The following is a 24,243-nucleotide window of genomic DNA, read 5'->3' as shown; positions in this document are numbered from 1 at the left end:
AGGGGCGGGGCCACGGCGGGCAGGGCAAACGGCGGGGGAAAGAGCGGTGCGGTGAAGGGGCGGGGCCACGGCGGGCGGTGGGCGGGGCGAGAGGCGGGGTGAATGAGCGGTGACGTGAGGGGCGGGGCCACGGCGGGCCCGCAGCCGTTGTGGGCGGGGCCTGGCGGCGGCCATGGCGGCGGAGGCGGCGGAGCGGCACCTGGAGCTGCTGCGGGAGGAGCGGGAGGCGGAGCTGGCCGAGAGCAGGCACGGACCGGGGCGGGGAGGGACCGCCGGGGGCACGTGCGGCCGGGGCGAGGGTGGGGACAGGCACCCGTTGTCACCTGAGGGACCCTCCCTTAGGAGCCACTGTCACCTGCGGAAACCCTGGGAGACCCTCCCTTGGGACCTGCTGTCACCCGTGGGAATCTGAGGGACCGTCAGTCACCTATGGAAACCCTGGAGGACCCTCACCTGGGACCCTCTGTCACTTATGGAAGACCCTGGGGGACGCTCCCCTGGGACCTGCTGTCACCCGTGGGAATCTGAGGGACCCTCCCCTGGGACCCGCTGTCACCCGTGGGAAACCCTCCTGTCACCTATGGGAACACAGGTGTAATCCCACCTTTCTAACCAGCTCATCCCAGTAGGAAACCACCCCACAGGGCTCTGATCCACGGGAAACCCTGCTGGACTCACCCCTGTAGGACCAGCTCACCTGTAGCCATCCCTCTTAGACCCCTGTGTTGGGGGTGCAGACCCTTACCCAGCTATGGGGACGGAGGTGCCAGGAGCCAGGACAAGGTCATTCTGCTCTGTTACCTGGAGCTTTGACTCTCGACCTCATCCCAATGGTGTTCACCCCTGTGTGCCATTCCCAGGGCATGGCAGGAGAGCGTCTCCCTGAAGGAATTGCAGCGGAGGGGCGTCTGCTTGCTCAAACTCCAGGTCACCAGCCAGAGAACCGGCCTCTACGGGCGTCTCCTCGTGACGTTCCAGCCCAGGAAATGGGATTCGGACTCCGAGCTGCCCTCCAACAGCTTTGGGCCTGGTAAGGGACATTCCTGTCTTTCCAAAATTAAAAAGACAGATCTCAGAATCCTGGAGTGGTTTGGATTGGAAGGGACCTTAAAGCCCATCCAGTCTCACCCCCTGCCATGGACAGCAACACCTTCCACTATCCCAGGTTGCTCCAACCTGGCCTTGGACACTTCCAGGGTTGGGGCAACCACAGCTTCTCTGGGCAGCAACACATTTTCCGCCCTTCACGCTCTCCAAACTTGCCTTTGCAGGGGACATCGTGGGGCTCTACGACTCTGCTGGGCAGGGTGACCCAGTGGCCACCGGCGTCGTGACCCGTGTCACCTCCAAGGCAGTGACTGTGGCCCTGGAGGAGTCCCGGGATGGGGAGCTGGGCCTGGACCACGAGCACTCCTTCCGCCTGCTCAAGTTGGCCAACGACGTCACCTACAACAGGCTCAAAAGGTCAGGGCTCCCCGGGGTCCCTCTGCTCAGGGGCGGGGGAGCCACATCAGAACTGCCAGCTTTAGTCCCAGACACTTCCCACTTCATTCACTAGGCTTGGTTTCTCTCCTTTCTCATCTCATCTCTCTTGCTCCTACAGCAGCTCCACTGAGGGGAGGCATCCACCTGCCTTTTTGTGCTGCCTACTGAGGGAATCCATCCCGGGATAATTCAGTTGGATTTGTCATGCTACAGCCTCATAACAGCCTAAATTTACCTACCTGCTGGCTAGTCCTCTTCTTCACTTTCCCTCTCCCAGCTGCGTATTTTGGTCTGGTTGTATCACCTCTGGTACTCCCTGGGTTCTGTGTAGGGCCTTTTCCATCCTGGCAGGAGGACTGAAGAGTTCTTTGCTGGATTAACATTCTGAAAAAGCACATTTGGCTGTACCAAGCTGGAATAACGGGAAGTGGAAGCCTGACCAGCGCAGGGACGCGTGTGGGAACATTGGGGGATGCAGGAATTAGGTTGGATCTTGTGGGGTAACGTTGTTCAGCTCTGGAATAGTTGCATCTGTGCCCACAGCCCGTCTCTGGGCCCTTGGGAGTCTCCAAAGGAATTCCTGTAACCTGGCTATTCCCTTCTTTGGCAGAGCTTTAACTGCACTCAAGCAGTACCGTGGTGGCCCAGCCTCCGACCTGATCGACGTCCTCTTCTTTGCCTCTGCTCCCAGGGCATCCAGTGACACAAGTAAGGATCCTCTTTTTTAATCAGGTTTTATGGGCATTCTTGGGAACTGCCCATGGGAACGCAAATAACTCTGCTCCATGTACAGCTTTTATCCACACGTGCAGTCACTCGGCTCCAGGAAAGACCTGGGTGTTGAACGTGGCCTTGAACACTCCGTGTTCATACTGGTTTATACTGGGCACGTTTCCCTCATAGAAAGAGCCTTGGAAGAGACTCTTCAGCTGGTTAATGCTCCCTTTTCTCAGAGCATGCCAAGGAAAGCAGAGTTCTGGCGTGACAGGCAGGATTTGTGATGGGGGAATCAGTTTGCACACGTTAGTGAGTCTGAAATCCAATCCAGTTTATGAGGAATTTCTCATTTGCTTCCTGCCCCAGTCCCATCCACAAACTCCAAAGATGAGAAACTGCCAGGGCTGCTTCTCTGTTGAAAATCCAGTGATTGCCTCTGTGGGAATTAAGTAGCTGTTTGGAACAGCATGGGAACACTTGGATTTTTATTTTTACAGCCTTCTCACTGCATTCAGTCGAGTTGGAGCTCTGCTTTCATCACATACTTAATGCTTCACAACTTGGTTTTACCAACAGCCATCCAAAAAACTGGATATAAGTAGAATTCCCCTTTGTTGTGAGTCTTTGGAAAAAAGAAAGGGTGAAATGACACAGCTTAACCTTTCAGAGAAACCAGGGGGAAACCAACCCCCCTGATCAGCAGCTGTATCAAATACCAACAGCTGCTAATGAATGTTATCCCCTGACAGAAGGGAAATATCCTCTGGACTGCAAAACTCTGGGAATGAGGGCAGAGGGAAGGTTAAGCTGCCCAGCAGACCGGGCTGGCAGTCAGGGTCTAAGCCATGTACAGAGCTCAGGTCCTTCCTGTCCCTGCTCGTGCAATCCATCCCTTCCAGCATTCCCTTGTTTTTCTGCCCACCACAGCTCCCTGCACTGTTCCTCTTCCTTTGATTATGGATTTGGCTGCCCACAGTGGTTTGCCCTCTCGCCCAAGGCACGCTCCCATTCCCTCCAGCCAGGCTTCGCTTCCAGAAGGATGTACCAAGGACAAGAAACGGATATTAATGAGTCATATCCCCGTATCTCTAAGCACTGATCCCCGTCTGAGTCAACCCTTTCAGGGACCTTGGTGCACTCACAGTTTTTAATATGAGATAAAAGAAATACATTTTCATCTTTAACTTTCTTAGCAACTCTGCTTTTACCCTTGAGGGAGCAGAACTGCCTCTAATGAAGGAAAACTCCTTCTCACTGGATTGCCAAACGAAGCAGAGATGAATTTTACATCTCCCCAGCCCAGGCAGTATTGATGGATAGAAACATTCAGCCACATTAGACAGGCAGAGGAGATGAAATATGAGAAGGCATCACCTGAAATCAGCAAAATACTCTGGCAGGGTACAAAAGCCTTCCAGTTACTTACTCCCTTTAGAGCTGCTTTCTTCCCAACTAAGAGATGTTTTTTTTAATTTAGAATAATTTAGATTAATTCTAAGTTAAAGTTAAAATAAATTAATCCTATTAATTTATTAAAATTATGTATTAAATAAAAAATTTAATAGTATAATGTGATAAATGATAAATATAATAAATAATATAGCTTATAATTACATTGTACATTATATATTATATTGTAATATAGAATAATATATTAAATACCAATATAAAATACTCATATAATTATAATATATTTAAGTATGTATTATAGATATGTATTATATTAAATATATACATAATATAAATACACACATATATAATTATATAAGTATGTATTTTTATTAATATACACAAAATAAACATAAAATAATCAATAATATAAATATTAATAATAAATATTAAATGAATATTAAAATAAAATATAAATGATTTATTAAAATAAAAATGATTACATTTACATATGACATTTTAAATTATAAAATTATATATTAATTTCAAAATTAAAATTAATTAGATTAATTTAGATAAACCCCCAGCCAGGAATTAAATAATAATAAGTTCAAATAGGTCCTTGAACTGCCAGCCTGCTCTGAGCTGAAGTGCTGTGACACAGGAGGACAAAAAAATCTCCCAGGTGCTTCTCCATGTCACAGTGTCTCTTTTCCTGACCCAGCACCCATTAGCCTGGTTTCTCTGGGAGATGCTTCCCTCCCTCTGTGTCATCCCATCCATTACCCGATCTCTAACAAACCCATCAGCAGGCTGAGTCAATAAGTTCTGTACAGCTCCTAAAATTGCCTGTCTAGACACACATCTGTGTCAACACCATTCTGGGATGTGAGACAAGCTCGCTGCAATTCCAAAGCCAGAAAGCCACAGGAAGGAGCGAGGGAAAAATCAGCTCCAGTGAGTGAAACGTGCAGCAGCAGAAGCCTAAACCTGATTTTTTTTTTTTTTAAGTGTGGAATAAAACTTAGAAGCCTTGTTTTTCAAGCAGGACTTTTAGGTGGGTTTTGACGCCGCTGTGCATTTTAGTAATTAATTATCAGACACCAGCAGCCTAACCCAGCACAAGGGCCAAGTCCTTTCAAGACACTTGAAAATGCAAGAGTAAACATCCTTGTCCTAACACAAGAACACGAGACAGGCTGTGGGAGGAATAACCTCTGGGACAGTCAAAAGAACAGGAAGGTGTAGCTGGGTAGCTGGGATCTGCACCTGAGAGTGGAACCGACACGAAGCACTCCCAGAGCTCACCTTAGTGCCTCCAGAAAGGTTCCAAGTGGGAGAATAAGCTTTCCAAAAAGGCAAGCTCTGAACTGAGCAGGATTTTTGCCCTTGTCAGACTCCCTGGGAAGCAGAATCCAGGCGCTCATCCATCAGAAATGCTCTGCTTGTGTCTCTCGCACTTTGACCTGCATTCGTGACCCTGCTACAGCTTCCACACCCAAAATCTCCTCCAAGCATTCCTTCCCTGCTCCCACCGTCCATGTGGGACTCCTGGACCCCAGTGTTTTGGGAATGGGGGGAATGTGGAGAGGCTTTACTTGCCAGCAGAGGCCAGCATTGCTCTGCTTGCTGTGCTCCCCACGATCATCCAAGAGGGGCACATCCCTTTTCCCTTTGGAATCCTGGTTATGCCTTACCTGTGCAGGTCACTAGTAGCTGCCAGCTCTCTCCTGTGATCCTGGGCTGGAGAAAGTGAGGGATGTTCATTTCTATTCCCAGGAACTGGCTCCAAAAGGCCTGGCTTGTATTTAAACCTGCCTGTGGCTGTAAAAACATTTGAAAGGAGAAAGAAGGAAGAAAAAGGCCTGGTTAAAAGGCAGGAATGTCCCCAGTAAAAGCCAGCTTGGCACTGAGGAAGCACCAGGGATTTAAAGCAAGACTTCCTTGGGCTTCTTGGCACAAGTCACTTGCAAAAAATCCTATATGCCCCTTGTCCCTCGGCCACGTGACTCCTCCTGCGATCACAGGGGCCGTGGAGAGGCCCCAAGGATTTTTGGGGGAGACTGAGCCACCCAGACAACCCAGATGCCAAATATTTCCTGGGGAGAACAGGGAAGGTTCCTGATTCAGTCTGAAGTACCCACCTGGATTGTGCCCAGCAGCACTGGCTGTAGTGAGGTTGTGCTGTGGAGGAGCTGCTGGTGGGGTCTGGTTTGCTCTTGGTACCTCCACACGCTGATGGTGAGGAATATACTGTGAAGAGTGCACTTTCCCCATCTCTTTCTGGTGCAAAGACCCCTTTTCCTGGGCTTGAATATCACCCTCCAGCCCGCTGCCTCCCCAGAGCGGCTGGAACTGCGCAGAAAATCACCTCAGTCCCTGGAAATGTTGGAGAGCCAACCCCGATGGCCAAGGTGGTTTCTTGTTTTCAACACTACACTCCCTAAATCAAGCTGTGTTTCAGGGCAGAATCACCTGGCCACCAGTGAGGCACATCCTTGCCAGACCTGAGGGTGCAGATTTCCATTCCTCCTCTCCATGGCCTGGTTGGGATCTGGGATGGACAGCCTCGGGCAAAGCAGGAGGCAGCTGTGCAGAGCTGATGCCCAGGGGTAGAGCTGGGCTAAGAGGTGCAAATCCTAAACCAATTCCTTACAGAGTCCTCTGGAGCAGCCCTGCTGCAGTGGATAACCTGCAGTTCTGCCTGGAGCCCAGCTGGTGGATGGAGAGGAGTTTGGAGGAGCCCAGCATCCCTTAAGAGGCTCTTCCCTCCTCCTCACCCCTTTGCCCAGCCCAGGAGAGGCACATTCCCAGCCTGCCCACACAGCAGCTCCTGGAAGCATGTGTTTGGAAGGGCTGAGGGTGGGCACACGCCTGGAGAAGCTCCTGAGCTCATCCTTGAGCAAGGAAACATCAATGACTCCCACGTCCCGGCTGTTCCTTCCTCACTGTGGGAAATGCCTTTCAGTTTTTAAGCTATTCTTGCTGTTTCCCCAGCCCATGGGATGTTTCCTGGTCTTCTCTTAGTCGTTAACACACTCACCCAAAAATTATATATAAACCAAGAGGAAGATTAACAGCGAAAAGTACCTTTGGCCCCAATTCTCCGTCCCTCACCACCTTTTTAATGGGATTTTTTTGTTTAACCCAGACACCTCGTTCAGTTGTGCTGCTTCAAAAGCCAGAGGCCCCACACAAGTTCACCTGCCTAAAACCAGGAGAAACTTCCCTGTTTTTAATCCAACCCTTAATGCAAAGAGAGGGATAAACCACATGATGCCCAGCAGGGAACCATGCCCAGAGATGTGTCTTATATAAGCTTTTGTGGAAACGTTATTTTCGGGAAACCTCAGTGTAATGAGTCATCATCTCTGCTGTAATTAACTCCCATAATGAACAAGGAGATTAGCAGCAGGATTAGGGGGGATGAGAATAAATTTGGGCCTAAATGAGATAAATCTGGGAGGTTAAAAAGCATCTTGTGAGAATTGAGTCTCTGCAGTGAAACCAATTCTCTTCCGATACAGTTTGCATATTGTTTTCTCCTTTTTCCCTTCCTTATGAAAGCTGAAACCAATTTTAGTTTTATCATTTAAATTGCTGTTCTTATCTTTTCCTGCCTTCCTTGGTGACCAATACAGGGCTGCTGTGTTCTGCTCACAGACTCTGTAGGTTTTCCTGCTGCTTTTTCACTACTGCTGTGTCGGGTTTAACTGGAATGGGTGTCATTCAAGATCAGCTGTTTCCCTCCCAATTTGCACTGAAGATTCTCTAAATATGCTGGCTAACCTGTGAAGCAAACCCAGAGCCCCCTCCACAGCCAGGAAAACTGTCCTGTTTGATGTTAGAGCAGCTAAATTCCTCTGTAAACACTGGGAATTCTAACACAGACTGGCTGTGTTCACAGCTGAATGCGAAAATGTCAAGGATGGGGAGGGAATGGGGAAGGCATGGATGCAGGATAGGCAGCTTGTTTGTTTTGGAAGCATAACAAGCCTTACTTTTACATTCTGGGGTCTTTTATCCCCCTCAGTGCCTTCCTCCCAAGTTCCTCCTCATTATGAAATGGGTTTGGGCTGGCTGTGGAAAGCTTCTTGTATTCCTGGATTTGTGCTTCTTAGCCAGCTCGCAGTTAGGGCAGAGGTCCCAGTGACCCTCCTGCTGTGTCCCCAGAGCCTCTGAAGTTTTTCAATACCTCACTGGATGAATCCCAGAGGGAAGCTGTCTCCTTCTCCCTGGCCCAGAGGGAGCTCGCCATCATCCACGGACCGCCTGGCACAGGGAAGACCACGACCCTGGTGGAGATCATCCTGCAGGCTGTGCAGCAAGGCCTCAAGGTGAGAGGCAGTGGCAGGTCTGGGCTGACAGTGACCACCTCTCCTTGTGTGGAGACCTCACAGCACCCCCAGTATCAGAAGGGACCTGCAAAGAAGCTGGAGAGGGACAACTCATCAGGAACTGGAGTGGTGGGACAAGGGGGAATGGATTCGAACTGAAAGAGGGGAAACTTATGTTGGATATTGGGAAGGAATTCTTCCCTGTGAGGGTGGGGAGGCCCTGGCACAGGTTGCCCAGAGCAGCTGTGGCTGATCCCTGGAAGTGTCCAAGGCCAGGTTGGATGGGGCTTGGAGCAACCTGGGCTAGTGGAAGGTGTCCCTGCCCATGGCAGGGGGTGGGACTGGATGGTCTTTAAGGTCCCTTCCCACCCAAACCATTCCGGGATTCTATGATTATTGTGCACACTCAAGAGCTTTGTGGCAGCTGGAGCAGCTCCCACAGGAGCTGTGCTAATCCAGAGCCTGGCTTGGCTTGCAGGGATCAGGGACTTTCCCACCAGCTCACATTAGGTGCTGATAGAAGCTTCAAAGCTCAGGTTTGCTATTTATTGTGGACCCTACACTAGTGCTGCAAAGCAGGGTAAGAATTACCTTTGGATCCTGGAGGCGTCAGTGGTTTATTCCCAATAGGTGCATGTTGGTCTCCCTCTCTCTGCTTCCTCCTGCTTGGACACTGCTGCTCCAGGATTTTGGTGTCCCTGGAGGTACCAAGCAGCTGGTCTCTTCTCTGGCAGGTGCTGTGCTGTGCCCCTTCCAACGTGGCTGTGGATAACCTGGTGGAAAGGCTGGCCGGCTCCAAGGCCCGGATCCTGCGGCTGGGACACCCCGCTCGCCTGCTGGAGCCCATCCAGCAGCATTCCCTGGATGCGGTCCTGGCCCGTGGGGACAACGCCCAGATAGTGGCAGATATCAGGAAGGACATCGACCAGGCCTGGGTACGTGTCCCTGCAGCTCATCCCACGTGGATTGCCTGGCTGATCCACAGTCCTCCCTAAAATGAGGGACAACTCTGCCACTTCTTAGATACCTGTACTCCAGGTTATCCCAAAAATCAGCGACTAGAGGCAAGTCAGTGACTAGTCCTGACATAAGCCAACCTGCACACTCTGGTTAAACCAGGTATTTGGGGGTTCAGGACACCACGAACCCCCAGGGATGCTCATTTTTGACCTTCCTGTATCCAGGCAGGGGGTTTATTGGTGAGTCTGTCTTTGTGGCCAGTCAACAGGAGAAAGGACACTTCAGGGGCGAAAAAAATAATGGCAAAGTGCAGGGGACTAAACAGAGCTGGAAATGGATCCAGAGTGGCCTGGATTAATCCCATTTACTCTGATTAGAAGCTAGAAAATTAGATATTAGGAAGAAAATCTTTCCTGTGAGGGTGGAGAGGCCCTGGCACAGGTTGCCCAGAGCAGCTGTGGCTGCCCCATCCCTGTCCAAGGCCAGGTTGGACAGGTCTTGGAGCAACCTGGGCTAGTGGAAGGTGTCCCTGCCCACGGCAGGGGGTGGGACTGAATGGTGTTTAAGGTCCCTTCCCACCCAAACCATTCTGGGATTCCGTGATCTTCATCTGCTGGAAGGCAGAACTCCTCCTGGCTGAATCCCTCACGGAAGTGGGAGAATCACAGTCCCTGCTGCTGTGCCCTGCCCCTCACATCGTATGTCTGGCATGGTTCCTGCCATCCTCTTCACCAGAGAAACATTCCCATCATTAATTCACTTCCTAATGAGCTGTCTGCCTGTCCTGACACTCCCTCCCACTCTCAGCCACCTCAAGTAGAAAGCAGAGCATATTTAAAAATGCATCTTTAATTTCTTCTTTCTCAACCTAGTTTTCCTAAACTTAACTTACAAAGCAACTCCATTCTTTGGGATAAGGTTTTGATACTAAGTTATTTTCCCTCCCCTTCTGGTGACAGCACTGTCCAGAAGCCATTTTTTACTTCCTAATTTATTTTCCATCGTTCTCACTAGTGATTAATTTTGCTTTTCCTCTCCTTGGGAGACATTTGGAAAGCTGGGAGGTTTTTCACTGTTGATTTTCCATAGTAGCAGGGAAATTAGGGAGAAAGCAGAGCCTTCAGCGCTGAGGTCTCCATCTGCTTCCTCCCTAGGAAGAGGATCATGGTGATGGGAGGGAGGAACTGGCCACCAAGGCTTGTAGTCCAGTTTGTTTTGAGCTGCCCCCAATCAGGTCTGTTAGAGAACATGACCCTGACTCATTCCATCTCTCTCTCTGGGCTGCAGAAACCTCACCTTTGGGGTCCTGGCCCATCTTTCCCTCCTCCTGCCTCAGTTTCTCCCCTCCCACGTTCCCTACTTGTCCCTGTAATAATTTCTTCCTTTGCAATCCCACATTTTGACCCTTCTCACTCCTCCCCTTCCTCACAACCCCAAACCACAGAAGGGCCAGTAACAGAAATAAAACCCTGAGCTCTCTTTGGGGACTTCCTGCCCCTTTGTGCCTCCTACCCTCAGCTGGCTTGAAACTTCCCAGGATCTCAGCTCCTGGATGCTTTGCACCAGGCAAAATTGGAGCCCCACAGTACCTGAACAAGAAAGGCAGCACAGGTCCAGGTCTAGGTCCAGAAGGATGAAGCAGGTAATCCAGGAAGGAAACCAGGCTCAGCCTGGCCTGGCCTTAAATACAGCTCCCAGACCAATGAGTGGGTGGGTGGGGGCCCAGATGAGACAAGTGGGGACAATTAGAGCCTCATGGCACCCATGGAGCCCTAATTAGGAATGGGTGAGATCCAGGCTGACCATGTGCCAGACACCATCCTGTGCTCTGTTCCCTCTGGACTGTGCTCCCTGCTCCCTAAGCTGCTTCCAGAGCCCAAAATGAGGCGAGTGTTTGGATCCGAGTGTCGCAAGCCGTCATCAGAGAACAGTTGCTGTGGTTAATTTGTTCACTGGATCTTTGTAGCAGAACAGACATTCCCCTTGGCCCTGCTGGCACTCTCAGCTTGCCCCTCTAATATTCCTGGTTCCAGCAGGGAGGAAGCTGATGCTCATTTGTTCCTTCAGCTCAGTCCACCTGTCTCTCAGATCCAGCTAAAGAAGAGGTGCCTGTGTGGTCACGGATCTGCCTCTCTGTCATCTCCCACCTGGAATTTCTCAGCCCATTTTCACTCCACTTGACAGACACATGGATGTTTCAGAGTTTTAAATACCTACAAGTTCAACAGGCTGAGCAGAGGCTGCAGCATGAGCTGATCCACGTTAGACCCTGGAAAATCCATCCATCCATCCAGAGCGTGACTGTAGGAACAATCAAGCCTTGTTGGTTTGGCTCCATGTAAAAGCTTCTGTCTGCAACATTTCATCTTGATTATCAAGTCATTACCTCCAGGGAAATTATCCCAGTTTCCCTCTGGGATTGCTCAGGGTGCCTGCAGCAGCCATAGCTGGGCTGAGGTCTCGTGGCTGCTGGTCTGGAAGTGCTGGTGCCCGGTGCTGGTGGTTTGATGTGTTAGATATATTTAATAGTGCTGCTAAAAAAAGCCATGGGCCTGCCTAGATGCTGCTCTGAGTCACTTAGAGCAGCCCAGAGTTGCTGGTTTGAAGGGGCAGAGTTGCTGTGGTGGCTTGGGAAGCCCTCCTGCTTCCAGGAGCCAGAGGGGCACTGCTTCCCAGAGCAGAAGGAGATAGGAAATCCCAGTTCACCCTCACCCAGCAGAGGCACGAGACCCCTCTTCCCAAACATTCCTTTCTGCTCCGTGTCCAGATTTGGCAGGTCACAGGCTTGGCTGTTGGACAGACTGAGCTGACCAGAAACAGTTGGTTCCATCCCGATTTTTCTGTTTCCTAGGCAAAAACCAAAAGGGCCCAAGACAAGGGAGAGCGGAGCCATTTCCTGGGTGAGATAAAGACCCTGAGGAAGGAGCTGAAGGAGCGAGAAGAAGCTGCCATGGCCTCGGCCCTCAGCCACGCCAGCGTCGTCCTGGCCACCAACACAGGTGTGGGATCCCCTTGCCCAGGATTTTACCGCCCTTTGCCAGGACTTGGGCAAACCACGTGCCCTGCAAGGATACCTGGGGGACCTTATCCTGCCCCAAGCTCTTGGGAGCTCAGTGGGGTCTCCCAAAGCCCTCCACAGGGGGATGCTCCCAGTTTTCACTCTGGCACAGGGGGTTGTTTAGCACAGAATATTTGTCTGGAAGGGCCTTTGCTAGTTCTGAGTAGGAACTGAGAGTTCAGTGAGTAAACAGGAGCTGCTGGAGGTGTGCAATCTGCTATTGATTGCATAAGTCACATGGAATTGCTTCTCTGCTTGGATTGTTTCCAGGAATCCAGCACGTGTTTCCAATGCCTGCTCTCAGTCTGCCTGTTGTTAGTTCTGTAATCACCTAAGTGATTATTCCTGAAGTGGGGAGACATAAGATAAACCTTCGTCCCTCTTGGCCTCACAAAAGTCCTTAAATATCTGTCTTTAAAAACATAAATTATATATATTTATTTTTATATAGTGTATATATATATAATATACTTCATTATATATAATATATAATAAATTATAATGTATTTTATAATTATTATAATATATTTTATAATAATATCTAATAGTTATATATTATGATAATTATAATATATTATAATTACATATAATATTATATATTGTGATATAGTACTTATATAATATATAGCATATGTTTATATTTTTATATATTATATTCTTATATATTAATTTTAATATAAATTTTGTATATTTATTTTTGATTTATTAATTACTCATTAAAAACAAAACAAAAAAGTGTGGTGTGACACAGGATTTAGGGAGCAGATCCAGGTATTCATCAGGCATCTGCATCTACAGGTAGGAAGCTGATACCCCTGCAATCGAGGGGGATGTGAGTGGTTAAAGTTTAACACACGTTAAAGGGCTTTTCTAGCTCAGATGTTTAATACTCCACTTATAATCTTCAGATTTAGTTGCTCAGGGATCATTTCCTGAAGGGAAAAATCAATAATTTTAGGTCATAAAAAAGACCTCATGGGGCAAGTTACTGGGGTGCAGGTTAAAAGAAAGATAAATCTTCCCTTTATTCCCTAGGAATTGGCCTCTCCCTTCTTTTAACCTTGCCTGGAAAATGGGGAGGTCTCCTTTTTTTCCAGCAAAACTGGTATTTTTGGGGATCAGCTGTGATTTTCTCCTGGGGCCGAATCTTCCCAGCTGGGGGTCTGGAATTCTGCTTCAGAGAGAGGTGGTGGGCGAACAAAGGGGTTGGATTTTGTGAAGCAGTGGTGGGATTTCTCTGGACCCGTGGGCTTGGTGGGAATTCTGCAGCCCAAGTGCTCCGCTGGTGGCTTCAGCCCAGAGAAAATCTAATCATGGCAAGCACTCAGGGACATGAGTGGCCTTTAATTAATGGCAGTTCAATAAACCCAAGACTGGGAGGGAAGAAAACCAGACCGTGCTGGTACAGGCTGGTTTAGACAGGAGAAAACTTCCATTTCTTCTCCTTCCACCCTCGGCATGGCCAAAGGCAAAAGTCAGGTTGTAAGTGTGCCCCTCTTACCAGAGTGAATTCATATAGGCTGGAAGACAGTTTTTAAAGGAAAACAGGGTGTCTTAGATGACAAGCTGTAACATCTGAAGTGACGCAGGGGTGAGGAGGCAGCAGGATTTACAGTGGCAAAGCCAAATCCCCCCTCTCAGAGCTGCTTTCAAAGGAGGAAAGCAGGAAGAATAGCACAGGAGCTTTGGAAAAAAAACACTTCTGTGAATAAAAATCTTCTCTCCTGGCATGCTGGCTTCTTAACCCTGCTCTCCTCCTTTTGCATCCTTTTTCCTTATGAATTGAGTGAGATTTTGATGCCCCCGAAATCCAGATTTCTGATCAATGCGTGTATCGGGTAGGTCTAGGTTAGAGCAGGTTGTGTGCCACGGTTATTTGTTTGATGTTACAAATGGGCTTCTGATACTAAAAATTAGCCCTTGCTGTGGTGGCCTGGTTACTTCTCCTGTGCTTTCCCTTCTCCCAGTGCCCTGAGGAAGGACAGAGTGGCACAGCCAGGGGGTCAGCAGGGCAGAGGAGTGGGGGCTCAGCCCGTCTCTCCCTCCTGGGCTGTCCCCCACTTATCATACTGGTGGACCTGCAGTCCCTCACCCTTCCAGTGTTGGTGATGAGGAGTTTTGTTTGCACTGGGGGGCAGCAGGAAGGTGGGTGTTCACTGCTCTGCTCTGGGTGAAGCATTCGAGGATCTTATTCTCTTTGGCTGCTGTTTTTCAAAGAGACTTGGAAGCTTCTGGGCCCAGATGCCGGGGAAAAAAAAGGGGACAAACAGGAATTGGCAAAAACAATCCTGACGTACACGTATCAATGTATATGTGTCTGGCATGGGCTGCAGAGCTGGATTTCTAAATCCCTGCAAAGAAATATCATCGTACCTTCTGCTTCCATCAGGTGCCTCCTCCGATGGCCCACTGAAGCTGCTGCCCGAAAACCACTTCGACCTGGTGGTGATTGATGAGTGTGCTCAGGCCCTGGAAGCCAGTTGCTGGATCCCTCTGCTGAAGGCTCCCAAGTGCATCCTGGCCGGGGATCACAAGCAGCTGCCCCCCACCATCGTCTCCCACAGGTACAGTCCCGGCTCCTCCTGTTGTTTTTGCAGCCGAATGCTTCCCAATCCTCACCTGTGGAGATATTTCATAATGGAAATATTTCATAATGGGATTATTTGTTGGATCTCTGGCCTCCCCCCCGCCCAGGAGCTGGTCATGCTGCTAGAATTCCATCAGAGCTGTGTTATAGATGGTCACTGCTGGAAGTTTCACATTGCTCCATCCCAGCAGGTTTCTCCTGGGAGATGGTGCCTTTACCTGTACCTTGTCCCAGCCACGGAACAGGGAGAAGCCCTGTGTCTGCTGGGCAACTGCCCTGGGGCTTCCAGGGCTCTGAGTTAGCAGCCAGGGAGAGCAATCCCACAGGAAGCCTTTGGCTCTGCTGTGGGGTTGCTGGGAATTCTCAAAGGTGTGTGTGCCAGCACAGTCCCTGCAGACCAGGAGAAGCAGCACAGAGGCAGATCCCTTCCACCTCCTCCTGTAGGTAATTCCAGAGCTCTCCTGAAGGCCCCGAATCACCTGCCACCTCTTCTTTGGTTCAGGAAAGGGGATGAGCTATTTCCAGGGATGATTCATGCGGAGGACTCCAACCCTTCCTCCCACCTTCCCCTTTCTCCATTGATGACAGCAGGCCTGGAGTGGGTGGGCTCCTATTTTGGGGTCTAAAGTGAGCTGGGATGGATCCAGGCTGGCAGGAGGCTCGGCTGTTACTACAGCAGGGGAAGTCAGCCCTGCTCAGGCAGGAAGCTCCTGTCCAGCAGGAATGCTGGGGTACTCCAACTACCTTCCTGTTGCCTGCTTTTTCCTCTGTGGATCCAGCATTTATCACTTATTATCATCAGATTTTTTTCCCCTCGAGGCTTAGGGAATGTTTGGTGGAGAGTCTGAAGGGTGCTCCTCTTGCTTTCTAACACATCTGGGGCTATCCCAGGATGCAGAGGGTATCCCACCACACACTTTGCAGTCCACTCACCTGCATCTTGTCCTTGCTGGATGGTTTCTTCTGAGAGCTCTTCCCAGCAATGGCAAATTCCAGCCCCCTCACTGGCAGCAGCTTCAGACCTCCATCTGGATTTTGGCCCTGTCCCAATGGGCACCTCAGTGCCAGGACACTTCCTACAGTCTGACAGGAACATTTGTTTGCTGGTGTTCATTTGAGCCTTCATTCCATCCTTTTCTGGCAGCCCGATTAATTCATCCTCACATCAGAGCTCTGATTTATTAATTGTACTCCCTGCAGATATCAGCAGATATTTATCAAACCTCTTGTTCTCACAACTCATTTCTTAGACAAACACTGGAATGTTTTGCTGCTTGTTTGTTAATGGTCAGTCTGGGTGTCTGCACCATCCCAAATCCTGTCAAGACTGAATGGATCTGCTTTTCACTTTGCCACTGAACTGCAAGTGTCAGGCCTTGGGTTTCTCTACCGGCTTCCACAGCTGGAATAGAACATGCTCCCCTCCTCCTTTATATTTGCAAGGATTAAAAAAAAAAATCCACAATATCCAGAGAAAAGGGGGGATTCTGCACAGCCTCACTACTGCTTTACCTTTTTGTGAAACCTCTTAAAGCTGTACCAGGATGGAAAAACCCAGGGCACAGAGCAAATACTTTCCGTGTCCACAACAGCCTCAGCCTGGTTTTGCCATCCAGGAGCAATGGATGTGCTCCTGGATGCACATCCATTCATTAACCCTGTTAATGTGGAGTTCTTGAGGCAGGAAAACACAGTGACATCCTTCTCCAAGCTCTTCCATCCAAATTCAGTGTGTGCTGCAGAGATCAGTCACACCAGCATCTCCTGTCTCAGGGGTGAATAAGAAAAGGGCACATTGTGCAATCGTGTCTGTCCAACCTTTTCTCCCAGTTCTCTTTGTCTAAAGCAGTTGATACGTAAAAAATGTCTGCTCAGGGCACTTAGGATTTTGTTGGCGTAGAAATCAACCGCTGTAGGAATTAATTGAGTGGTAAAATAATAGAAATTATTAACAGGTGAAATATTCTCAAGCAGTTTAATTCCTCATTATTAATTCAGCATGTAACATCACGTAGAGCCCTGTGGTGGGAATGGAGCTGGAAGGGTATGGAAGAGCATTATTCCTGAGGCTTGCTGGGAGATTTATTGGCTGTTTCACCTGAGTGCAGACAGCTCTCCCTGCTTAAATTTCCTCCTTGCCCAGGAGATCCAGGGTCCGTGGGAAGGATCAGGCGACATGACAGCACCTTCTCATTCAGGAGCAAAGCTAATTCCTGGTAACTGGAACGCATTTCCCAACCCCCCATCCTACTCTGTCCCTTCACCCCAGCCCACCTCTGGCAAACTGCTGCCTCCCATGTCCTGCAGCTGTGTCCATTCAGAGGTTATTCCCCATTTTTTTCCCTGTGATCCAGCAGGAAGGAGGGCTAATGAAACCCGGCTTCTTGGAAAGATCTGTCCTTAATTTTCCCTTCTGCAGGTTTAATGACTTTGCAGTTCTCTGATCGTATTTTCCAGGTACCTGTTGGGAGCATGGCAGGATTGGCCAGTACCACAACAATCCCTCACTGTGGGGCTGGAATTCCCACAGCAGGAATTGGATGTGTGCTGTAGCCCTTAGCCTTGATGGAAATCATTCTCCTGAGCTGTCCTCTATCGTCATTTCATCATCTTTGTGCTGGTTCATTGTGTCTGGCAGCAGCCAGCACCCCCTCACTGTCAGCCACAGTATGAAAAATCTCTTCATGCTCACAAAATTCAGGCACAACGACTTCCATCCTTCTTCCTCAGACGGTGCCTCCGGCTGGTGCTTCCAACAAACCCTCTCTGTCAGTGAAGGCAAAGCAATTAGACTCCCAAAAGGCTAATTTCATTAGGATTAATTTGTGCCACAGGGCCTCTGCCAGAGGTGATGGGGTTTAGTGGGTGATGAAACAACGATCCCTGTGTTAGCCTGGGGCGAGTGGCCGGGGAAGGATGAAAATGCTGGAGCAGCAGGTGTCTGGGTGAAACATCATCAAGGGCTGGCTGTGTGGACACCAAGCATTCCAAAATTTGGGGTTGAGCTCTGATCCTAACACACTGGGTGATGCTGATGCCGTGGCTGAGCTTGTAGTAACGCCAATGTAGCCTTATGCTGACAGATCACAGAATCCCAGAATCATTTAGGCTGGAAAAGACCTCCAAGGTCTTTGAGTCCAGTCTGTGACAGATCCCAACCTTGTCACCCGGACCTGCCACGTTCAGTCGCTCCTTGGAACACCTCCAGGGATGGGGACTCCACAGCCAACACTGCACTCTCCTGGTACCTGTGGGTGAAACGGGGGTCACAGTGCCACCCCAGCAGGGCCACATGAGGTTGCTGAGCAGGGTCTGAAGTAGGTGCTGCAGGTGCTCCAACAACATTCCAACTTACCCGCTGGCACCGACGGACACTGTTCCTGCTGCGGCGCCGTGTCTGTTGCCGGGTGCCGGTTGAGTTCAGCCCAGCGCGGGTCCCACCTGTGCCCCGGGCCCCCTCTGAGGTGATTCTCCCCCGCAGGGCCGCGGCCCAGGGCCTGTCCCTGAGCCTGATGGAGCGGCTGGCACAGCACTACGGGGAGCGGGCGGTGCGGATGCTGACGGTGCAGTACCGCATGCACCGGCTCATCATGGAATGGGCCTCCACGGAGCTCTACAGCGGCCGGCTCAGCGCCCACCCCTCCGTGGCACAGCACCTGCTCAGGTGGGTCGCTTGCTCTCCGCTGGCACCTGAGCTGAGGTGTCCTTCTCATCCCGGTTTGCCCCTTCCCTGTGGGGTTTTCTGTTCCTGCTGTCCCCGCGGTGGCGTTTGTGTTTCGTCCTTTGGTGCGCTGGGGGAACATTAATTGAGGGAGGTTTGTCCTTTTTCGTTGCCCAGAAGTCAGGCAGAGTTATCCTGTGTGTGTCCTCCTTTGGTATGGTAGCGTGGAATCCCAGAATGATTTGGGTGGGAAGGGGCCTTAAACACCATTTAGTTTCCATGGGCCCACCTTCCACTAGCCCAGGTTGCTCCAAGCCTTGTCCAACCCAGCCCAGAACACTCCCGGGGATGGGGCAGCCACAGCCCCTCTGGATATTGCCATAACATCAGCATTGTTACCTGTCCCTTTCCCAAACCCCTTGTGCAGGGACCTGCCGGGCGTCTCCTCCACGGAAGAGACCACCATTGCCTTGCTGCTCATCGACACCGCTGGCTGTGGCCTGTTTGAGCTGGAAGAGGAGGATGAACAGTCCAAGGGGAATCCAGGTACTGTCGCTCGGAAAATGCCCTTGCCCAGAATGGACAGTCTGAGGTGCTCGTCCCTCCCATGGGCTCAGCTCCAGCTGAGCCACATCCCAGAGGTGTCCCCCTTGGGGAAGGCAAGGATCCAGGGAGCCTTGCTCGGCTGAGGGGTCATCCGCCTCCATAAATCCTCAGGCTCAAAGAACTCTGAGCTGGAGCAGAGTGGCCACGGGGCCGTGGTGACAGTGTCCAGTGTGGCGTGGCCAGCCTGTGTCCCCTTGCAGGGGCATTCCTCTGTGCTGAAGGACTAGGACAAGGTGGAGGATCCCTGTGGCGGGTGCTTTACACCATGGAAGGGCAAACAGCAGCAGGCAGAGCACAAACCTGTGTTGGGAAGGCTGTGGGCAGGGCTCAGAATTCCCTCCCAGTCCTCTGGTCCTTCCATGAAATCCTGGCTGGCTCTTCTCCGGGGATTTTCCTAAGACATCAGGTTCCTGCTGCTTTTCACCTTAAAAAAATAGGTTTCATTATGGAGCTTGAGCATAAAGTCAGGCTGGAAAATACAAGGACAGTTTTTACCAGTTTAAATATCTTTTATCCCCTCGAACCCCACCAGCATTTGAGTGCCTCATTTTTCCATGCACCATTCCCAGGGCCCCACTGAACAGTGACAGGCTCTTGTCCCCTCACAGAGAGCCCAAAAGCCTTGCCTGAGAGAACTCAGGGATTTGGAGCAGGGGATTAAAAGCACAGCTCCCCAGATTTGGGAGGCAGCCTCTTGGCACAGCTCACTGCAGTCTTGATGTTTATTGCTGTGTTTTGCTGCAAAGCAGAAGTCCAGCCAGTGAACCAGGGAAATAATTCACATTTGATTTAACTTGTCCCTTTAGATCCCTCTGAACGAGGCACCACAGTTTGTGGCAGCCTTTCCTGCTGTTTTGGCAGAGCTCTGGGCTGGAGCAGGGTGTCCTGAGCCTCTCCTGCTGTTTTAGGGGCTGGAGGGTCTCCCTGAGCCTTTCCAGCTGTTTAAGGGGAGGGAGCGAGGTCTCTCCGAGTTTTTCCTGCTGTTTTATGGAGGCTGGGCACATTTCTCTGGCCTCTGATCCCTGTCACACTCTGTTTCTGCCCCAGGGGAGGTCCAGCTGGCCGGGCTGCACGTCCAGGCCTTGGTGGACGCTGGTGTGAAAGCCAAGGACATCGCTGTGGTGGCTCCCTACAACCTCCAGGTGAGCTGTCCCTCTCCTGGCATTCCCCCTCTCCCTGCACATGGAGCACCACAATGTCCCAGAGACTGGCAGAGCCGAATTTAATCAGCATTTGGGGCCAACTCCTCCACATTTGAGCAGCTCGAGGCCATGGGGGGAGGAGATGTTAGTTAGATGCACCATTCCCACCTTCAGGAATCATCACCTGACCTCCAGGAGGTGCAAGCAGGTTTGGGAGGAAGGGATTTCCCCCCAGTGGTGCCATTTTAACCCTTTTCACCTCTGTCTTTCCTTTAAAAGCTACCTGTGGCCTGTTTTCCAGGTGGACATGCTACGAGAGCACCTTTGTCACAGCCACCCAGAGCTAGAAATCAAGTCAGTTGATGGTTTCCAAGGAAGAGAGAAGGAGGCAGTGATCCTGTCCTTTGTCAGATCCAACAGGAAAGGTAAGAGCTCGCTGCTGGAGCGTGGTTCCGTGGGGAACGGGAAGGAAACGGGAAGGAAGTCGTGCAGCCAAGCACTGTGGTTTAATTGCAGTGCTCTAGGACTTGGCTCTGAATGGAATTACTGGCAAAACCCTTCCTTTTCAGCCTTTTTTGTTTAATTAATGAATATATTTGCTGTCAGGGTTGCAGAGGAGGCTCCCATGGTACAGCAGGCTCAAGGGGGCCAGGGCTGCTCAGTTTGGAGGTTTCCTGGCTCTTGAGGCCTCGGAAATGATTGAATGAAACAATAAGAATGATGATGATGATGATGACAATAATAATAATGTCACATCCCATTAGCCCCACATTTACTGGAGTTGGGGGGTAATTTCTTGGGTTTGGAGCCAATCCTGGGTCGGTTCCCTGCAGAAAGCAAACAGGAGCTGGCATCCCAAGTCATGCACGGAAAACGCAGCTTTTGGGAGCAAAATCTAGAGCGGAAAATCAAGTTCTTTCCTATCAGCAGCTTCAGAGAAAGTTAATAGCTGGAAAAAAGCTGCTGCCCTGGGGGCACGAGGCTCCTGTGGGGGAGTGGAAGGATTTTGTGGAGTGCTCCAGGACCCCTCTGTCCCGTGCAGGGATCACTGCCCTTTCCAAAGCCACAGGAGACACAGCCCTGCTGCCCTACCTGTGCTGCTGAAGGTGAAATGCTGAGTGCTGATGGCAGGAAGGGGGGGAAAAAAAGGGGGGAAAGTATGCATGGAAGGAGGAGGTACCTTTTTTTCCAAGCCTAGAGGAAGAAAAGCAGCGTTGTGGGGAGAATGGAGGTGGGGACAGCACTAAGAATAGTCCTTATCCAGAAGTGACTCACCCCTGTGCTGGTGGGAGCTGGTGTCCCGGGAAGGTGGGTGTCCTCAGCCCCTTTCCCTGCGCAGGGAGCAGCCAGAGCTCAGAAGTGGGGCAGGAATTGCCTTCCTGGGGGCACAGGGAGGCTTTTCCTGCATGGAGTACAAGAGATGATATTGGTGCTCTCCAAGTCCCTTAGGAGAAATCCATAACCTCTTGCAGCTGCATTTCTCCACTCAGAGCAGGCCAAGGACGTTGACCTCTCCCTCTGATCCAGCAGGAAACCTTTTTCTTCTTTTCAAAGGAAGTTGTTCCCTGTGAGGGTGGGGAGGCCCTGCCACAGGTTGCCCAGAGCAGCTGTGGCTGCCCCATCCCTGGAAGTGTCCAAGGCCAGGTTGGACAGGTCTTGGAGCAACCTGGGCTAGTGGAAGGTGTCCCTGCCCATGGCAGGGGGTGGGACTGGATGGGCTTTAAGGTCCCTCCCAACCCAAACCATTCCAGGATTCTCTAATTCCCAGATCAAAGGAGTTGGACTTGCCCCTCTAGCCAGGCTAAACCACATCAGAGGAGCTGGGAATGATTCTCTGAGCTGCAGAGCCCGGAGAGGGGCTCACCCTCACCCCATCCCTCAAAGGCAGCACAAATTAGGCTGCTCAGGCACGGCAGGAGCAGAGCCAGGCTGGGCACAGCTCCGGTGGAGGCATTAATCTCTTCCCGACTGGCCTCCTCTCTATTCCCTGGAGCTGGAAGCTCGGCAGCCGCCCACGCTCCCCTTCTCGCTGGCTGATCCTCCCTGAGTCATCCCAGCACTGCTGCTCTGTGAGCAGAGCAGAACGTCCCCGAGTTCCTAAATGGCTGTTCCTCTAGACCCTCCGAGGATGAGGGAGCTCTGTAGGACAGGGGGAAGTTCTTTACCTGCAGTTCCTCCTCTGTCGCAAGGTGAGCCTTTTCCACACTGCTCCATCATTGTGTTCGCTCCCAGATCCAACCTGGTCTTGTGTTGTGGGCCAGCCAGGGAAATATTTCTCCTCTCCACGTGCCTTCCATCCTCTTCCCTATCCCAGGAGCTCAGCGTGGAGCCCTGGCTCTGGCTGCGGGTGGCGAAACACAGGTAGAAAGAGGAATGGGATGGTGTGAGCGGGGACCCATAAACGCCATCTCCCACCCTTCCACCAAGCAACCCTTGGGTCACTGGGACCGGCCCCTCACCTGGATCCATCCTTCCCATGGCCCTTCCTGTCACTCTCCCAGGTGAGGTGGGTTTCCTGGCGGAGGAGCGGCGGATCAACGTGGCGGTGACGCGTGCGCGGCGCCACGTGGCCGTGGTGTGTGACAGCCACACCGTGGGCAGCCAGCCCTTCCTGCGCCGCCTCCTGGACCACTTCTCCCAGCACGGCCATGTCCGCTCCGCCTTCGAGTACCTGGATGACCTCGTGCCCCAAAACTACTCCGGGAAGGGACGGGGCGAGCGGCAGCAGGGCCCGAAACCGCCCGCGGCGTCCGGCCCCAAACCGCAGCCGGCTCCGGGCAGGAAGCAGAAGGTGGGAGCAGCAGCTGGAGCAGGGAGCCAGAAACAGGGAGCACGTTCCTCCCAGAACACCACCAGAGCTGGGAGAGAGGACTCAGGGACAAAGGATGCCGGGGACAGGTTCAGGGCCACGCTGGTGGCCTTCCTGGCGAGCAGCGAGGTGCAGCTGGATTTCCCGCCATCCCTGAATTCCCACGACCGGATGCTGGTTCACCTGCTGGCAGAGGAATACGGGCTGCAGCACCTGAGCTCCGGGGAGGGCCGGGACAGGTACATCAGTGTCCGTAAGAGAGACCCTGTGGAGCCCCCCGAGCTGCCCCCCGAACCCCCACGGCCCCTTCCGCAGCCTCAGCATCCCAGCGGGAGCACCCCTGTCCCTGCGGAGCCGGGGGGGAGCAGCGAGGGCTCGGGGAAAGTGGACCTGAAATCCCTGCACCTGGAGAGAGTCCAGAGGGAGAAAGCCAGACGGGAGGAGGAGGCGAGGAAGGTGCAGGAGCCCAGCACCAGCAGCAGGAAAAAGGACAAAAGCGAAGCCAAAGGTAGGTCAGGCTTTTCATAACCGGCACAATTAATGCTCTTCCTTGAGCGAATCTTAATCCCTGTGGGTTTGCTCCAGACCTTGGGATTTGCCTATGTGCATGAAGCATGTGGCTCTTGGAAAGCTCCCTGGTGCTTGTCAGAGGGGTGGGAACTGGCAGGAACGTGCATCAGTTGGCTGTAGCATCTGGGGAGAGGGGTTTGGGTACCTGGAGGCACATTCCTTAAGTCAGAATTAAACCACTGGGGACCCTTTCCCAGGAAGGAGGCTCAGGGGTTCCGTGGGAGACTCCCAAATGTAGAGAGAAGAGCTAAGGGGGCCCACACTGAAGGAAGCAGAGGCAGCCCAGGCTGTGGCTGTAGGTGGGTGGGTTTGTTGCCAGTCCCCATTCCAGGCGTTTGCTCACCTTTCCCAGGAAAGCCAGCGGTCGGGAGCGGAGCAGGAGAAGATTTTGACGCTCTGATCTCTGCTGCCATGGAGGCTGACAGGACCTGTGCCTTCCCCCGCTGCAAAGCCTCTGTCACAACCCTGGGCCAGCTCTGCCACCACTGCCACCGGTGCTACTGCCTCAGCCACCACATCCCTGAGGTACAGCAGGGCGGGCTCAACCTGGGAATTTTCCCTGTAGAGCTCCCTGGGCAGGGTTTCCTTGCAGGGGGTTTCAGCAGGGCCCTCCCTGTCACAGTCTGTGCTGAGTTGCAGGTACACAGGGCTGCCAGGTGCCACACCTGGGCTCTGCTCACCTCTTCCCAAGAGCTTTTCCTTCTTTTCCTCTCACTTTGCCCTTCTTTGCCGTTTTCTGGTGTTTACACCCTCAGGCCATGTGGATAAAGCAAGGCAGGGAGGAGAAATGGGGTGGAACAAGCTTAAAGCAGTGACTCAAGGGAGCCTGGGCTTGATTTCCAGCCCTTTGCAGATTCCCTCTGCATCCTGGGGACGATTCCCAGCCCTTTGCAGATTCCCTCTGCATCCTGGGGGCGATTCC

The 24,243-nt window shown here is 51.6% G+C and overlaps 1 protein-coding gene across 1 annotated transcript in view; it reads left to right on the top strand.

The window, feature by feature from the left end:
* Positions 1 to 169: 169 nt before the first annotated feature.
* The window catches only part of IGHMBP2 (immunoglobulin mu DNA binding protein 2), a 26,442-nt gene continuing 2,368 nt past the window's right edge, over positions 170 to 24,243 (top strand). Inside the window, exons 1-14 of the mRNA XM_027696324.1 lie at positions 170 to 246; positions 861 to 1,030; positions 1,272 to 1,464; positions 2,096 to 2,193; positions 7,765 to 7,928; positions 8,663 to 8,863; positions 11,740 to 11,887; positions 14,336 to 14,510; positions 18,015 to 18,197; positions 18,622 to 18,740; positions 19,848 to 19,942; positions 20,244 to 20,367; positions 22,444 to 23,259; positions 23,674 to 23,846. Coding sequence (XP_027552125.1) covers positions 173 to 246; positions 861 to 1,030; positions 1,272 to 1,464; positions 2,096 to 2,193; positions 7,765 to 7,928; positions 8,663 to 8,863; positions 11,740 to 11,887; positions 14,336 to 14,510; positions 18,015 to 18,197; positions 18,622 to 18,740; positions 19,848 to 19,942; positions 20,244 to 20,367; positions 22,444 to 23,259; positions 23,674 to 23,846 — 2,733 coding nt within the window. The 5' untranslated portion in view covers positions 170 to 172. The remainder of the gene's footprint in view (positions 247 to 860; positions 1,031 to 1,271; positions 1,465 to 2,095; positions 2,194 to 7,764; positions 7,929 to 8,662; positions 8,864 to 11,739; positions 11,888 to 14,335; positions 14,511 to 18,014; positions 18,198 to 18,621; positions 18,741 to 19,847; positions 19,943 to 20,243; positions 20,368 to 22,443; positions 23,260 to 23,673; positions 23,847 to 24,243) is intronic.

Source organism: Neopelma chrysocephalum, unplaced genomic scaffold (assembly GCF_003984885.1).
Source record: "Neopelma chrysocephalum unplaced genomic scaffold, ASM398488v2 Primary Assembly neopelma1_106b, whole genome shotgun sequence".
In the NCBI taxonomy this organism is placed as follows: Eukaryota; Metazoa; Chordata; class Aves; order Passeriformes; family Pipridae; genus Neopelma; species Neopelma chrysocephalum.
This window is presented reverse-complemented; position numbering and strand designations above follow the sequence as displayed.